The 14,787-nt window shown below is 40.3% G+C and overlaps 1 protein-coding gene across 4 annotated transcripts in view; it reads left to right on the top strand.

Moving 5' to 3' along the window:
- Positions 1-14,787, top strand: part of ptprub (protein tyrosine phosphatase receptor type Ub) — a 167,360-nt gene that overhangs the window by 108,698 nt on the left and 43,875 nt on the right. For all 4 annotated transcript variants that reach the window (XM_041234002.1, XM_041234001.1, XM_041234005.1 and 1 more), the window contains exons 9-13: positions 3,997-4,106; positions 5,994-6,195; positions 10,700-10,802; positions 10,968-11,241; positions 13,309-13,345. In XM_041234002.1, the coding sequence (XP_041089936.1) occupies positions 3,997-4,106; positions 5,994-6,195; positions 10,700-10,802; positions 10,968-11,241; positions 13,309-13,345 (726 nt within the window). The remainder of the gene's footprint in view (positions 1-3,996; positions 4,107-5,993; positions 6,196-10,699; positions 10,803-10,967; positions 11,242-13,308; positions 13,346-14,787) is intronic.

Genomic DNA, 14,787 nt, shown 5'->3' with positions numbered 1-14,787 from the left:
GGTGATGACAAAGTGCCACCTCAGTATCGCTTGTCCCCTATTGGGTCATTCAAATACATGAAGTGATGCTGCACCCCCCCTTAAAAGACAAACCACCTAATTAGTGGACAGAGTGCCTCCAGTCAGCCAACAATTCAAACTGACAGCATCCCTCCCCGGGCTGGAGTATTTCATTAAAAGGGTTTCTTGCAGCTCCACAGTCATGGCGGACAATTTTATTAGACAGGTAGGCCCCCCCCCCCCCCCCCCCCCCCCCCCCCCCAACTTTTTACCCTTGAAATGCAGCCCTACAGATAAAGCAAAAATACTAATAGCAATTCACAAAATAAAACAAGCAATCAGTAAAAGCAGTCCCCGACAGCTACATTTTAAGTGGCTATTTTTGAAGAGCCTTCCCAAAATGCTCATCGTCCCCCCCCCCCCCCCCCCCCGTTTGTTATACTGTGAAGCATCCTTCACAGTACCAGCAGAGCTCGGAAAGTACCTCACAGGGGTGCATTATTATCTGCATAGTTACCTTCGGCCAGGGCTGCTGCAGCTGCCTTACAGAACTGTTGCCACGCTTCAGCACAGAAGTGATTTAAATGAATTAATGGTTATTTCTTTTCTGTAAGTGGTAGCATTGACTGTTTAACCATGACAAAGACCCTCATTGAAAAACATTAACTGTCCCTGGTAAGAAACTGATTATGCCAGTCAGCAACATGAGATTTTAAATTAAGGATTTCAATACAAGTCTTAATCGTTTCTTTTTAGTTTTGTAGTCTAATGATACTCCAGTGGCAGTGCACGGTTTCAGTAGTACCGATTCCAGCTGTGACCCCAAGCAGCATGAAATAGATTAAGTGTGTGATGTCACGTATCCCAGGGGTTCCCTAACAGGGGGAGATGGTTTTAGAAGGGCCGTAGCACATGTAAAAATGTCGGTCAAGCTTTATTTTAAGGACCACTTTTAAAGTTTATTAACTGTTAATAGAATACGTTCATTTTGAGCTCAGAGTTATAATTTAAGATCTGTCGTTACAGATTGTGTTCCCTGTCGGTGAGGTTAAAAGCTCTATAACCATGAATGCAGACGAGCCCGGCTCTTTGATTTAAGATGCTCGATTTAATAAAAACCTGGTTTAATTTGCTAACTGTTACTGCAAATTTGAACCGATTTTCAAATATGTGATCAACTGGGAATTGATAATCCTATAGGGTGCTGATGTTTAGCTGGCCTATTTATATATTAACTAACAATTGACAGAACAATAAATAATGTATATTAACGTTTATTAGCTGGTTGTTGACAGGCAGCCCTTAAAGTAAAGTGTGAACAACATTTATCTCTCCAACGTGACCCTGAGAAAACAGTATTCCCCAGAGTCAGTTCGTTTACCTGAGCACTGCTGTTAGGTGCTTGCTGTTATTTCAAATGTAACGTTGGTCAGCTGGTGTCCACACTAACAGTATGTACCATTATACAACGAAACGTTCTGCTGACGTGTGTTTCTCTTCCGGTTGTAATTCTCCCGTCTACCTTTGCAGGCAGGTTTATGTTGCATTTGCAGTCAGGCAGTACAACAGAGTACAGTAACAATGAGGTGGGATCTGAAGCGACTGAGAAATGATGCTGAGCATAGTGAAAGCAGCAGCAGTTCTACTAGTAAACACTAACATCCTCTTAAAACCACTAAGTCTAAATTTCAAGTGGGGGTCCTCAATGTCATGAGGGGGGTTCTTGAGCCAAGAAAGTTTGGGAACCCCCTCCTCTAGCCAATAATCTTAAATAATCTTGAAATACAACTATGGCCAAAAGTTTTGCATGATCTAGAATTTTAAGATTAAGACATAATAAATATGTATATATGAACATAATTTAGATTTGTTTATTTATTTAACATAATGCAATCAAATAAACTACAGTATGATTGTGCAAATAGTGTAGTACCTGTGTAGTACCAGATATCATGTTTTAAAATGGAAAAACACATGTATATCTTTCGAAACTGCACATTGTAGACCTGTATAATGAATACAAGTGTAAAGCAGAATTATTGTGTTATCTTCAGTCACTGATAATTGATACCCTGGTATAGCCAGGTATTTTGGAGAGTAGTGTTGTTTTTTTTGATGACATTATTCGAAAGATAATGCTTTGAAGATTATACTCATATTTCACAATTCAGTGTTCAGTAATGACCACCAGACTTACTTAGTTTGTTGTCAGATTTTATAACTGAGTGTAAAGTTAAACTAAACAAATACATCCATTTCAATCCATGGCAAGCCATGGCTGTATTGAAATGTTTATCCCAGTAACAGCAGGTGGCAGGTCCTGATAACTGGGATTGTTGGCTGAAATTGAACTGAAATCTCTTTTGTGACTCTTAAAACCAATAGGGTGAAACATTCCCAGGTATAAATTAAAGTTTGCCTTTGCCTTGTTCTCTGGTAATTTCAGCTGGTAATGAAACCCAACAGATATTCTGCTCCAGGGTCGGGATAATTACCAGCCCTTTGCTCCCAGAGTAAAATTTACACCAACCATCCCGGTCCAGCACAGTGTAATTATAGGGGCTTGAGGCATTGCTTTGCTTTCAGCTGAGAACTGATCAGCAGCTAGCGAACCTTGCTCTGCAATAGCACACGTGTTTAAAGTAGACAGAGCTGGCAAAATGATTCCAGCAAGTTTTATCTTTATATATATATATCTGAAACATGCACACATTTTATGGTATTTTTTATAGCATTTGTAAACAATACAACTGCCAGCTATCTTTGCAGTCGTTCCCATTGAAGGAACGCATCTGGCATATGTTCGTTGCTTTGGGAGATTGAGTCCACTGTAAATGTTTTCTATTTTTTTCTTTAAAATAACTCAAACTCCTTGAAGCCAGACGCATTGGCTCGCCTCTGAGTACCAAACCACTGCTTTTTCTGTAACTGACGCGCTTTCTGTGCCGTCTTACTTCATTGAGTGCCTTGAAGTTAACCAGAGTATTACAATAATCCAGCCGAGAAAGAACAACAGCTCAGCAGAGTATTAGGTTGAATCACTGAAATTATTTTGTCAGCACTGTGTACGCCTTGTGTAATTCCTTACTTTAATATCACATAGACACTGATAGTGATTTAAGTGTTTTATTTTTCTTTGTCATCAGTGTTTAATGTGGGAGTGATAATTACAAGAAACATTTCCCTAGGTGTGTAAGTTCCAGTATCTGAGTGAGGGCTCCATTTAGAGCTATGACTAGTTAGCCTGCCCACATTTGATGAGCTATTTGGTTGTCGGAGGTTCTTATATTTCAACTTCTGGGTGTTGAAGGTTATGAGTGAGGCTCTTACACTCTCTTAGCAGTGTTCCATTTTGAGTCCTACAGTACAATAACAGAACCTCAACAATGTGATTGTTTTGGAGAGGATAGTATTAAAGGTAATGAAATTGTGGATATGTTGTTTACTATATGTGTTTGAGAAAGTATTCCGGCAATATGTTCATAATAAAGCAGGGAAGGTATTTTTAATTGCACCCTCATCACAAATTAATTATGTCTGTGTTCTTTGGAGCACAGACAGAGTCGCAAAGGGACTAGTGAAACTGGATTAGTATGTTTGTATTACCTTTTGTATGTTCCATATTTGTCTTATTTATCATTCATCACAAAGATTCAAGTTGCTTTGTGCAGAGTGCTGGGCTGCAGTGTAGAAAGTCTGACCGAAATAAAGAAAGCAGTAATGCGAAAACAAAATTAGATTTTCATTTTTTGGCTTTCACTCCTTAAAACAGTGTGCATAGAAAAGATGTGCATATCAAACCCATGTTGAAACCATTGACCTAGTACCTAGTCTGAGTCCTGTCAGAAAATGCAATTGTAACAGCTTAACCTTGGGTGATAGAACCCAGTACCTGACAAATGTAAGGGGTTGCTATGCTACTACTGTTTCCAGGTGAAACAACAAGACTGAAAAGACAGTCTGTCTCTCTTGATGACTGTTTGTTTATATCTGCAGTTCCGGGTGGCATCGCATCCGATTCCCTCTCTTTCACCCCCCTGGAAGACATGATTTTCCTGAAATGGGAGGAACCACTGGAACCAAATGGACTCATAACCCAGTATGAGGTAAGGTCCTATCTAGTGACCCTTGTAGTTATTTTTGCATTTTGCTGCTATCTTCCAAAGAGTGATGTACTGGCAAATACTGGCAGACACAGTTTTGTGTATCACGTGTATTTTGGAGGAGCAAAAGGTTAAAGATCTCAAGGTCCCTTGTTGTCTAGGAAACCAGTTGTCTTCAAATCTGAGATCTGGTTCAATTCCTAGCAAGAAATGAATTTAGTTATGAGGGCCTGACTGTTGGACCACATTGAAAAACAACAAACAAAGACACTACTGCAACAGACACTGAAATACAAATGTGTTGGATATTACTGTACGCCTGTCACTATACCTCGTTGACTCAACTTGCATTGTAAAAGTGCTTTGAGGTGCCTCGGTGCTGAGAAGGAGCTCCGAGTTAAAGCTGCCCCGTGTAATATGTCACCACTATTAGACTGTAGTCATTAAAATACCTTTGCGTTTGCCTTCAGACTGTGGTACATGGCTTTTGAGAATCATTAAGACCTCAAAGTTGAGTTGACGGACTGTGCTGTAATGGCTTAAGCATTACATTCTTCGTTCTTGTGGAAATCGTGTCAGGAGCTTAGATTAAATGCAGCCCCGGAATGGAATTGGAAACCCTCAGCTGACTTACTGCAAGTACACACAGGTTTGGGCAGTCCAGGGGCTAATTTCTTCGGGCTTTTTTTCTTGATTGAAGACCTTCCATAACCAGTTAGTAACCCTTAGTGACACATCAGTGAATAGCCGTGGCTTTCCAAACTGATATTTCAATTATGAGTCAGTTGAAATAAGACCTGTTCAAATGTTAATGTGGCAAACAACCGCTGTGTAAAACAATAAATGTCTGTTGTTTAATTGTATGAGTCCAGCCATCTGTTTCTTTTCAAATTCATGACTTATTTGATGATTATCTAAATGTGCTCGCTGCCTACCTCTAATCAGGTTGAGGGTGGGCTCTCTTGCGAGCTTTGCTCACAGTGTTTGAGTAACCCCTCTCGAGAGGATTGTGCTAGGAAGTATATACGTACCTAGTTTTCCCCACATATTCTGAATCATTAGACGTAACAGAACTTGTCATTCAAAACCTCTTAGGTAGGCGTGTGCTTTTTTGACTCAGAGTGATGCAGTGGCAGTCGTTTTAAAGAAAAAGGAGGATGTGTGTATCCTTGCAGTTGAAACTTTTTAAGATGTACATGGATAGTTGACATAGTGAAGCACATCTCACACACAGAACTAAGCTGTGAAGGAATGAAATAGATGGACCATATATAACCCATATATAGCTCCTTGAGCTCCACAGTATGGTTCTCTTAATTTGAAGGCTGGACAGTCTCGTTTTTGATTGAAGCAGTAAAAATGAATTAACAATAGCTCATGAGCACAAATATACTGAAATATTCTGTAGCCTGGCTAAATGGTAGTTTAGGGTGGACAGCTCTGTATTAAAAAGAAAGAATATCTAATTGAACGCAAAGCAGCTGTGGGTCATTACAGCTTTAAGATTTTGTAATTGATAAATATCTTCACTGAACTAGTGTCACTTCAAAGGGGGTTCCTTGCTTGTGCATGGTTTAAATAAACCCCCACACAAGTTTTTTCTTTTCTGTTTCTGGCTTGTGGCATATAGATAAAATAAATGGTAAAATGGCTAATAAATAATTGATTCTGGTGCAGACTTGAGGTGAATATGTTTGTTTATTTATTTATTTATTTATTTATTTATTATTGTAACCTGAACCACGTCAACAGGTCCCCCTTGCTGCCTCAGGGACCTGTGCAATTGTATGGGTTGCATGTGCCTAAAACCACTACTGACTACATTGCTGGATCTTCTGTTCCATTTACCATATAACCTGCAAGCAGGTAAATCTCTGTTTTGGCTTGTAGATCAGTTACCAGAGTATCGAATCTTCAGACCCTGGAGTCAGCGTGCCCGGCCCTCGCCGCACCGTCTCCAAGCTGCACAATGAGACCTACCACATGTTCTCCAACCTGCAGCCTGGGACCACCTACCTGTTCTCCGTCCGGGCCCGCACTGGCAAGGGCTTTGGCCAAACAGCCCTCACCGAGATCACCACCAACATCTCCGGTAAGGAACTGCATCGCGTCTCATTGCCTTGGTCTTGGAGATTCCTGCTGGATCAATCTGAACGTTTTTTTTTTTTTTCATGCAGGAAAGTATCCATAAGCTTAAAATGCTTTTAAATAGGGTTCAACACAAAATATGGTAGTGGTCCTGGGGGATTGCCTGTATAGAACTATTACATCATAGTAGCCCTTTTAGTTTGGGCACTAGTTTTCATCCTGATCAGCGGGCGCATCCTGGCCACCTGGGTGGTGTCCTTGCTAATTGAATCCCATCTTCTGCTTTCTTCCATGTACTGCTTTATTTAACTCCTGCTTGTTTACTTTCTTCAAAAAATGATCTTTATTAATTTAAAAACAAACAACGCCTTTCGTGAACCTGATGAAGACATGGTAGTGTCTAAATGCATTGTTTGTTTGTTTTTATAATCATGTTTTTAAATTAATAAAGAGATTTTTTTGAAGAAAATAAACGAGCAGATGTTAAATAATTAATCCTCTTGAGTGCAACCATGAATTTCTCTATGGAAACTCTTTTAGTAAACCATCTAAAACTGACTTTTGCATTGCCGTAGAAACTCTACCTTCATTACCTGTAGTGGTCAGAACCTCGTCAATATCAAGCATTTATAAATACAGGGAAGTGTGAAGGTTTGAGATCTGAACTAAGAATGAAAAGTTTGCCCTCTCAGTATCCCTATTTGCAAAAAGGTGATTTTAATCATGAAATAAACTTCAACTAGAGGTATTCTGGATAAATAAATAAATAAATAAAAAGGATGTACTTCTCCTAAATGTAACCCCTGCACTTATATTTTTTTGGACCTTTATCTAGAGAACCGCTAATCCAGTTAGATAACATTTGGCTAAAGGGCATAGCAGAATGTACTGCAAGTATGAAAATCTGGAGATGTGTGCCTGGCCGTTCATTGGAGATCTTTTGTTTTTTCAGGACCGTTCACACGTCGCTGTGTAGGTGAATTCTGGGGATGGGAATAATGAATGGCAGTGTTCTGCTTTCTACTTACTTACTATGAATAAATAACCCGATGAGTTAGATCACTATTCTATTGCAGTGCCCAGACCAAGGCCAGCCAGTGATCCCAGGCTTGATTGAAAATCAGAGTTTGTTTAGCTAGAAAAACACCGTTTGTTTTTCTCCCTTCCTTAATAAAACTGTGCATATTTATTGATTCAGCAGGTGACTGTAGGCTAGCTAATATAAACCTTCTCTGACAGCTGAATCCTGAGGGCTCTCTTTTATATCTGAATCATTGATTTCCATGTAATTGTTTACATCTCACATTCCTCAGTAATTGACTACCAATATTAAAACAACAATGAGAACCTGGCAGTTATTACTCTCAGGGCTTTGTCTATGGAGGTGTACATTTCCAGCCAAATCCAATTTAAATGATATCCTTCTCATTTACTGTGGATAGCATGTTAAGAAGGTTTTTACGTTGGGCGGGGGGGGGGGGGGGGGAGTTTCACTGACCTTACAAATTAAAATGCATAACCCTCCCTCTCATTCTGTTGGCTGTAAAAGTGTGTAGCTCTTTACGGTCCTCAGCAAATATTGTTTTAATCATATATCATTCTGGAATCTGTCTGGCATTCATTACCGTCCGATGTGTGAATGACAGGAGGAATTGCACTGTTCCAAATTACATTGTGTTGATAACCATTTTCAGAGCTTGATCCAAGGAAAGTCATTCTCTGAAATCAGTTGTTAATTTTAGGTTTAAAAATGCTTTATTTTCAATCCACATCCTGGTTATAGAAACAGAGTTCTCCAGGGATGTTCACAGAGTGCTGCTGTTAATTCAGAGCTAACACAGGTCTTAACACATTGCTTGTTGTGAATTACAGCAGTCCAGTAAACAGTTGCTACATAGAAAATTTTGCATGTGATTTGAGAATTGAATGCACACACGGGATGCTACATTGATTACACGCTACCCCATGCAGTATTGTTTATCATCTCGAGTGAGCAATTTTTTTACTGTCAGAGTTCTAAAGTTCTGTGCTGCTTGTTTGTAGAGAGCTTACATTTTGAGCCAATTGTAAAGATAGCTCACCAGTTCAAGTAATCTCTGGCTAAGAGAACAACCGTAGGGAAGCAAGCGAAATGTTCTCCAAGGCAGAGTTGACCACCAAGGTTTGGTGATGATGAGTTGTCAGGTTACAAAACTGTACTGTAGCAGTTTTTAATTGATTTAGCAACTAATCACTATCAGTGCCAAAAAGGTTTCCTTGTAAGCAAAGTTCCTGTGCCTTTAGGCAGAGCATTTACAATGGGGAAAGTTCAGTTTCACCACAAGGGTGTTCCCTTAGCCGAAGTATTCTCTTAGGAGGTGTACCTGTATGTGGAGACTACTGTACTGAATTTCCATACTGACTCCTAAGTGTTTTCAAACAATTTGCATACTGTGCCTCCCAGAGGTGTGAGAAACATCTGCTATTCAGTTCAGTTGTTAAATCATTTAAAATGAGGCCCATTACACTTCATAATGTTTACTCTTCCTTTTTCTAGATTTCTATTCCCCTTCATGTGCTTTTAAAGATAACGCAGAATCTGTTATATTTTATACTGTGTGGCTATAAACACATTTATACTACTTCTGATTGCTTATGAGAAAAAGACAATAGCAATAAATATTGCTCTAATTTACTAGTCTCTAAGGTCTGTCCCATTGGACTTCAACACCATAGCTGTTGAGAGAGACCCAGGACTAAATGGACTGAAAGTGTGCCATATTAAAGGCATAGCAGTGTGTAGTAAAGCAATGGTAAAGCATAGGCAAGCTCTGTAAAGCCCAGAGAGGTCTTACAACAATACAGCAAACTATGGTAAATGTATGGTATCACCATGTGAAAACTGCAAGAGGGAAATTCACAAAACGATAATAATATGAAAACTTCCAGTTTTAGGAATAAGATGATGGGTAATGCCTGGGACTACCATCATAGGTCTTGCAGGATGGCACAGGCAGCATCGAAAAGCGTTATTAAATGAACTGCACAATTACCATTTCACTTCTGTCCTTTGGCAATCACGCTGTCATAGTCTGCATTCAGAAGGTTTGAGTGACTGTCGAGTAGTTTTAGTTTGAGTTGTATGCTTTTAAATATGGTGCCTGTTGTAAAACTACATATTATATTAATTAAGACTAAGATGGCGCAGGTCATTTTACCTTCTTGCTGATTGGTGATCTACCGTAGTCTTAATTACCGGGTGAGTGGTACATTTACTTTTTTATACAGCCTGCTATTTACTGCGATAATAACAACCCCTCCTGTTTCAACGGGCATGAGCAATTGATTGACGTCAGAGCAGAACTTCAAGCCATGCACATCTCACCTACGCACCAACAAACAGTTGTCTTTAAGTACTTGTTTCCCATTGGTTCATTAAGTACTTGTTGCCCATTGGCTCATTCCTATGCTTGCCAGGCTTCATTGCTTTGCTTTTGCAGCCTGGAGTGACCATGTGACACTATTTGAGGGCTATTTGGATATTACAAGCCCACAAATCCTGTAATTATATGTTTACTAGGCACCCTCTTTGTAGATTACCACTATCTTGCAAGGATTGTTTCCCTAAGGCACTCCCAATTAAGTGAAAGATCAATTTCCTTCCTTATATCTTCCTGTATTCAATTTTTTATAGTCTCAGCTAACATTGCATTTGCATTAATTGCACTCTTTAATAAAAAAATGCTTATAGTACATATTAATCTGAACAGAAAGCTAGTAAATGAAAATGTATCATATTGAAAGCTCCAATATGCTATGCAATAAAAACCCATTTCAATTATAAGAAATGAAGAGTTATTCTGTAATAGCATAGTCACAGGGGAGCATCTGTGCGCTAAACTGGAGAGACTCATTCTAGCTTGTGGTTTTAGAAAACATGACATTAAGTGTGTGTGTGTGTGTGTGTGTGTGTTTGAGAGGCAGGTAACAGGTTTGCTATTTTGAATTATTTGTTTTTGAGCCCCACTTCACTGGTAGTGACAATTACTAACAATCAGATGTACATCTACTGAACCATATCTTGTATTGAAACTCCTGAAACAGCTGGACGTGGTTTGACTGGTACAGTATATAGCATTGTTTGGCAATGGTTAACACTGGTAAACCAGTGTTGGGGTTGTTAAAACTATTCATGTTATGTTCTTAACAAAGAGTATCAGTAGCAACAAAATGCGTCATCACTGAATCCATGTATTTTCAAATAACCAGATTTCTGCCTTACTGAATGTGTTAAAAATGATATTTGAAAAAAAAAAAAAAAAAAACTAACCTCTTCATCTCAATGCAGCAGTGATTTCAGAAATGTCCATTCACTGGGATGTGGGCCAAGAATTCTCATGTTTGTACCTGTGTTACAACACATTAATCAAAAATGAATTTCTCTCTACTGCAGGAAATAATCTTGAAATAACTCTCTCTCTCTCTCTCTCTCTCTCTCTCTCTCTCTCTGTGGTTGACTGTGCCCACAGCTCCTGTGTTTGATTACGGAGACATACCTCCACCTCTCGGCGAATCAGAAAGTACCATTACTGTACTTCTGAGGCCTGCCCAAAGCAGGGGAGCTCCAGTCAGGTAAGACCACTAGACTGCACTGTATTGAGAGCAATGACTATTGGAAGGCCCTAAAAGCCTGACCTGTGGTTTTCTCCATGTTTTTATAAACCTTCAAAATAAGTAACATTATTAAAAGTGTTTTTGAAATAAATAAACTAGACTTGTGATTTGTGTTTGTTCCAGCATGTACCAGGTGGTTGTGGAGGAAGACAGACCCAAGAAGGTGAAGCGAGAGCTGGGAAACTTGGAGTGTTTCCCTGTCCCCACTACACACCAGGAGGCCCAAGCCAAGGGAGGCGTACACTACTACACCGCCGAAATACCGCCCAGCAGCCTGCCAGAGGCCATGCCCTTCACCGTTGGAGACAACCACACGTACAATGGCTACTGGAACACACCACTTGACCCCAGGAAGGCCTTCCTCATCTACTTCCAGGCCCTGAGCAATTTCAAAGGGGTGGGTCCTGATGTTCCTTCTGCACCTGTCCGTACAGCACTGATCTACAGGCACACGTGTTTTATTGTGATTTTTGGGGTTTTGATTCCTTTTTCGGTTATTTTATTTAAAATAGGTTAGATGACTTAATTAGGACAGTGAGGGCTTCAGGTCCTAAAAATGATTGCTTACTGTGTCAATTACAAATAAGAAATGTACTGTTTGGCAATGCAACACCCAAATACAGTAGTTACTTTATAAAATGGTAATTGACAACACAACAGTCTTAAGGAAAGTCCACAATTACAGATCTGCCTTGTTCCTTGGCAGCTGGGTGGTTTCCAGTAAACAAAGAGCAATCCTTTATCCAAGTTGAACAAAGGCATGGCTGTCATCTTGTAGTTTAATCTGCAATCATCAGTCTCCTCACAGCAATTCTTTGCTACAGTATATGATAAATAAATGTTTTGACGGCCTTTGAGACAATCAAGTGGGTAGTTATTACTTCTCCATGCAATCTCTATATCTTTATTTTACTACAATAGAAGACTAACCCTGGGTTCAAATATTAATCATGGTGCTGCTTTTCTTACATGCCTTTCTAAAAAAGTACCATATAACAAAACAAGCAACTGATTTTTTTTTTTTTTTTAATAATTTCGTTGTCTCCAATTTTTACCCCAGTTTTCTCCCCAATTTAGTGTGCCCAATTATTATCTGTATCCTCGGCTCACCGTTCGCAACCCCCCCCGCCGACTCTGTGAACAGAGACTGGAGCCCGCATCCTCTGAAATGTTCTCCTGCCAATCTGTCATTTTTTGCACTGCGGATCCACAGTGAGGCCACCAGACCTAGAGTGCCAGAGGACAACACAGATCTGGCGGCTCCACTGCAGAGCCACGGGTGCCCGATCAGCCACAGGGGCCGCTGATGTGCAGCGAGCCGCGGATTCCCCTGCCGACCTAAGCCGTCCCCGCCTGGGCAGCGCTCGGTCAATTGTGCGGCGCCCCCTAGGAATTCCCGGTCACGGTCGGCTGTGACATAGCCTGGACTCGAACCTACGATCCCCAGACTATAGGACACCTCCTGCACCCCTCGTGGAGCGCCTTTATTGGATGCAACACTCGGGAGCCCCAGCAACTGCTTTTTTAAAAGCAGGATCATAATTAAGCAATAGACCCTGAAGAAAATGGCTTTACCATGTAGTAAGGGCTGTCTTGTCCCAGTAAACAAAAAGAACCGCCTTACCACACATTAAACATAGCAAAAAGCACCTTACCACACGCTGAAAGCCTCTTAAAGGTTCCCAAGTGGTGCATCCGTTAAAGGCACTCTGTGTGGAGTGCAGGATGCACCCTATTACCTGGAGACTGCCCAGATCGAGTCCAGGCTATTTCACTTTCGACTGTCCTAGTGGGTGCTGCCCGGATGGGGCGGGCTTAGCTTGGCCAGGGTGTCCTCAGCTCACTGCGCACCACCGACCCCTATAGAATGGCCGGGCGCCTGCGGGCCTGCCTGTAAGTTGCCCTCTGATGCTGTAGCTCTGAGGTGGCTGCGTGGCGGGCCTGCAGAGTGAAAAGTGGCTGACGGCACACGTTTAGGAGGACGAGTGTGTCCGTTTCCATCTCTCCCGAGTTAGCACAGGGGTGACAGCGGTGAGCCGGGTTGAAATAAAAATAAATAAATAATTGGGCTTTTTAAATTCGGGAGAAAATGAAAAATAATTGGCAATTGCAAATTAAAAACAACTTCAAAAAAGAAATCCCTCTTAGGAGGGTTCTATTGTATTAGACAATGGCAGCACTAGTTTTCGTTGCTAATGAATACAAATGTTTTCCTCAATATTCCATGAGTAATGCTGTTTGCTCAGGATTCCGTCTGTGGTCTGGTAGCCTTCACTCAGGCTTCAGTATCCCGGCAGCGGACTGTGTTGTGTCATGTGTGCAATATAAAATAGATACATAAATAACCCATGGGGATATTTTGTAATATGTACTTTCTTTTCGGTAAAATAAATTAAAATGCATTTAAACAGTAGTGTTGTACTGGTGAACCAATGTTAATTTATTTTGTTTGTTTTACTTCTAGGAAACAAGAATCAACTGCGTTAGAATTGCTCGTAAAGGTAAAGCCATTCGTTTGTACATACAACATTCAAAACGGGCTCCATGTCTGATGTGTGGTGCTATGAGTAACACAAAGGTTCCCAAACTGTGGTCAGGGAAGTCACTCGTAGTCACTGAAAAGAAAATCCCACAATTGAATTACTGTATGTACTTCAGAGATGGCAGTGGCTGATCCTTAGCAGTCTTTGTGAAGGTGTGAGTGTCAACGAGTATAGGCTGTTCCCTGGCCATTTCCTGACGGTCACCAGCACAGGCACATCGGTGTCCTCATAATCCCAGTACTTAAAAGAGATTTATAACAGCTACGTTTGACTAATATAGAACACATTACATGTGTAATGAGGCAGAGTTTGGGTAGCGTTGAGGAAAAGCTTGAATGTAGGCAAAAGGTAAGAACATGAAAGAGGTTTCGAATATTTGTATAAAACCGACAGTTTATCAGAATGTAGCCAATTGCAATCCGAAACATCCAGGCTAGGAGTTTATGACAAGTTTGATGAAGATTTGCACAAAATCAAGGCAGATATTGTGTTCACAATGTAGAGTGTGATAGAGACATACGGACACGATCAGCACATACAGTAAGAGTCCCTGTATTTTGAATGAGGACCCTAAACACAATCCAAAGTAATAGAACGTGTATAAAAATGCATAAGAACATAAGAGCGGTAGGATGCCATTCAGCCTATTAGTGCTCTTTCAGAGAAATACTTGCATATTATTCAATCTGTTATGCTGATCGTGATCTTTTGAACACCAGTGTTTTACTTGCTTTGGAAACATTTGGGAAACACGTCATACCAGGATATACCTGTTTAGCAAAGGGAATTATTCCAGTGATGTAGCAAAAGAGAGAATCAATTTAGGTGGGCTACAGGTTTCTAAAATACCTTGAGTTGTTTTTCAGTTAGGACTACATTCACAGACCCAGCTAATTCTTTTTTAAAACACAATTGAGATTAAACGGTCTCCTTTGCCTCATGGGCCTTGTGGAAACAGCTAAGTGGGTGAGTGACTATATCCCAGAAAAAAAAAAAAAAAAAAAAAAAAAAAAAATTATACTTGCATTGTGCATCTGTGGGAAGACTATAAACTCCTCGAGGACTGGTGCACAAAGTTTGATAAATCGGCTTGATGGTAATGAACGAATGTGTCTGAATAGGGACTGTGTCCAACTCAGTGAGTTGAAATATTTCTAAAATATTTAATGTCTTTGACCCTAATTCAGAGGGAGGCAGTGTTTCAAATATATCGGAACTGTCCCAGATTTTAAAAAACCTCCCTTATTTTTAACCGTGCCCCACATAATTCTCACCTCTCCTACATTCCAGACTTTCAGGACACCAGGGGCAAAAAAAAGTTTTACACAACACATGTGGCAATAGTGTCTTTTAAAATGTTTGGTTATACCAAAATAAATAATAATTCAAGAGCTGATTTA

This window comes from Polyodon spathula, chromosome 32 (assembly GCF_017654505.1).
Source record: "Polyodon spathula isolate WHYD16114869_AA chromosome 32, ASM1765450v1, whole genome shotgun sequence".
Taxonomy (NCBI): domain Eukaryota; kingdom Metazoa; phylum Chordata; class Actinopteri; order Acipenseriformes; family Polyodontidae; genus Polyodon; species Polyodon spathula.
The sequence above is the reverse complement of the archived record's forward strand: the minus strand, read 5'-3'. Positions and strand labels throughout refer to the sequence as shown.